This window comes from Austrofundulus limnaeus, unplaced genomic scaffold (assembly GCF_001266775.1).
Source record: "Austrofundulus limnaeus strain Quisiro unplaced genomic scaffold, Austrofundulus_limnaeus-1.0 Scaffold276, whole genome shotgun sequence".
NCBI lineage: Eukaryota > Metazoa > Chordata > Actinopteri > Cyprinodontiformes > Rivulidae > Austrofundulus > Austrofundulus limnaeus.
In genome coordinates, this window is record NW_013952678.1 from 95,249 (window position 1) to 98,631 (window position 3,383).

Here is a 3,383-nt window from a genome sequence, read left to right on the forward strand (position 1 = left end):
TGACTATATTATATTAAAACAATTAATTTATGTTAAATTTAAGATGCACTAATCCAGCTGTTTCAGTTTATATACATATATCGAGGCTGCACAAACCTTTTCTTCAAAATGAAAATCTATCTGAGGGCTGCGGCCAAATACAATAATATAATTCATGAAATACAAATACTTCTTAAGTCCTTTTATTTTAATGATTATGTCCTGCTGGAGTGTGACATGATTTGTTTGTGTACAAACTAATACGGTATCAGAATTTTATGTATTTATACTTCTCATTCAACCACAATTAAATTCAATTTTACTAAGAAGGCACAATTTTTATGGATAGTATTTATTTTTTATAATAAGTTGGAATGAAAACAAGTAAAAATGAAATAAAGAACTTTCTACTTTTTGCCTTTTTAAAAATGTAAGTAGTAGAAAGTACTGATAACTGTGTGAAAATGTAAGAAGTAGAAGTAAAAAGTAGGCTGAAAAATAGTTACTCAAGTAAAGTACAGATACACAAAAATTCTACTTAAGTACAGTAACAAAGTATTTGCACTTAGTTACTTTACAACTCTGGTATAAAATACAATATTGCATCTAATATTCAGTTAGTCAGTTACAAAATTTCCTTCAGAGCTGTTAATGTGTAGCTAATATTGACTAAACCTCTTTGTGTGAGGGCCAGGTAAAGAGTTTTTGTACAGAAGCAGAATGTTAACATTAGCTAGCTAGCTTTGCTAACATCACATAGCTTACCTTTTTAGTGCTTCCTTTCTAACTGACGATAAAAGTTTAACATAGTCCCCGTCATCTCTGAAAGTGAAACAATGCACAATTTACAGGTTGCTGTAAGTTTTTTCCTGGACGTTGTTTTACAGATATATTCTTTATGATTTATGTAGCTGGATTATGCAGTATTACTGAAGAATTTACACATATTCTGCTCCCAGACAACCACTGCTCACTTTCTTGGAGTGTCGCAATAACTAAAAGGGGGCGGAGATGGGTGACAGCAGTAACAAAAATACATAACTGGCAATGAGTCACGCTTGGATTGGAATCAGAACGCTTTACATCCAATGAAAGCAGGAATGATAACAAAAACATTGTACAATATTCTGGCAATTTAGTGATATTCCCGTAGTTTTGGTTTTGACTAGTCTTGAAATAAATTCCAGTCCTCAATGTTCGAGTACAAATGTGGTAGAGCAGGGGTGCCCAAACGTTTTCCCTGAGGGGGCCAAAATGAAAATCTATCCAGGGCAGTGGGCCAAATACAGTAATATAATACATGAAATACAAATACTTTTTAAAGTAAAGTCCCTTATTTTTAACCATTAAGCTGTGCAATGGTCCTCTTTTGTTTTATAGTCTGTGCACTTGGAGAAAGTCTGCCATACGCTCAAGTAGGAAAGGCTCATGGGACATTTCATAAATTGATAAAATATGAGTTTTTGTGGTCTTATAAAGTGTGCAAATCTACATGTGTGGTTAAATCTGAACAAAATATTTCTGGTCATTTCATGTTTCACGTTTAATCCTAAAAAAATCAAAGATAAAGTCAGCACAATGAATGAAAACTACCTTCACTACCTTTTATTTAAAAGGGCTGTATACAGCCCTTTTATATATGTATACAGCCCTTTTTATGTAGTCATTTGACCAATGGAAATACTGTGTATCCTGTATACATAGGATAATAGGTTACAACCTTGTAACTTTGGCAACTGTTGGTGGGCCAAATCAAATGGCTTGGCGGGCCAAGTTTGGCCCGCGGGCCCCACTTTGGGCTCCTCTGTGGTAGAGTCTATGATAAGACCATCAAAAAGTGGTCTTGAGTACTACACTACCCSCAGGTTTTGTCACTCAGGTCCCTTGTATAAGGTTTATTGCTAAGAAGCATCGTTACAACTAAAAAATAATCTACCAAACACACATTTCCTTACTTTTTATACTAAGTTTATATTGTCATTGCAGTATGTCATGCATTCATGCATTAATTATTGAGAAGGTTTTATTACCTCCTACACCATAATAAGCTGTTCTACTGCTTTGCATTGACATTATACAGTGTGTAGATTATATCAGTAAAGCAGCAGTGCCTTCTGATGTTGTTTGAGATGTGAATCTTCTTTTGTGTTCTTTCTTGGCGTAGATCACTCATGAAAGCAGCAGAGGGAGCAAACCAAGCATTTCACTTATCCCAGCAAGCAAACTTCCTACTGAACTAAACTCCTACTCACCTCAGAAAGCAGTCCCTCCTGGTGGAGGGCTGAACAACGAACTGGAAACAAAAATCCTACCTGCTTCCCAAAGTCACACACATCATCATCCCTTCACTCCACCCTTCTCGCGAAAGAGGAAACACGACATATTTCAGCACCAACCCACAAACCCTCCTCCCAAAACCTGCCAAATTAGACGTCCCCTGAAATGGCAGCCACCTTATTCTTCACAAGAGAAGGTGGCAGAAGAAGTGAGTGAGTCGAAGAAAGCCAGGCTGGAAAACTTGGCTTTACTTAGAGAATCCCTGATGAAAATTGATCCGTGTGTTCGTTCAGATCCAGATAATCAGAAGCAAACTCAACAAAGTTGGGAGTTCAAATCGAAAAAAACGTGTGCTGAAACGTCAAAGACTGCTTCTAAACAGACTCTTCATTCCAAAACGTGTAAAGACACGTGGGCCAAATTTAGGACTGACTTTTCCACAGATGGGACCAGAGGTTTTCTTGATGGAATTAACGGTAGCGAGCCACAAAATCAATCTAAAACTGGCTCCCACCCTACCTCCCTAACATCTGACTCCAGGGTGAAGGATTCTGGTCAACTAACCCCAGAGGAGAAGCTGCAGGTTCTTGAGGAGACCGAAGGGGCCAAGGTGGTGTTGCTAACCTTGGTGTTTCGAGAYGGAACCACTCAGTTAGACCCAGAACAGGTGAGAAGAAACAACACAGTCAACAATATTGAAATAAATGAATAGAAAGTTGTAAACTTTGAAATAAGGGAATTGATGCTGATCAATTTAAGTTGGTAGTATAGATCAGGGGTTCTTAACCTTTTTGACCTCGGGGCCCAATTTGTTGAACATAAAGTGGCACGAGGCCCAGTCAGACATTACCAATGTATGGATCAAAATGATAATTATTCTAAATCTTGGTTTAAAATGAAAATTATTCTAAATCTTGGTTTAATTTGTATTGTATTTACATTATAACTAAACTGTCATAACTAAAATAACTAAATTAAATACACTTAGAATTTAAAAGTAAAACTCCTGTCCAATAATCACAAGACATGATTATGACAAACATTTCTATATTGTAACCTGCCCATAACAATTATTTGAACAAATACAAAGGTCCGTCAACAGACCACTAGGCTTATCAGCACAAAAA

General features: G+C 36.6%; 1 protein-coding gene across 1 annotated transcript in view; it reads left to right on the forward strand.

The window, feature by feature from the left end:
• The window catches only part of poln (polymerase (DNA directed) nu), an 87,254-nt gene that overhangs the window by 5,292 nt on the left and 78,579 nt on the right, over positions 1-3,383 (forward strand). The window contains exon 6 of the mRNA XM_014021028.1: positions 2,144-2,923. Within this exon, the coding sequence (XP_013876482.1) occupies positions 2,144-2,923 (780 nt within the window). The remainder of the gene's footprint in view (positions 1-2,143; positions 2,924-3,383) is intronic.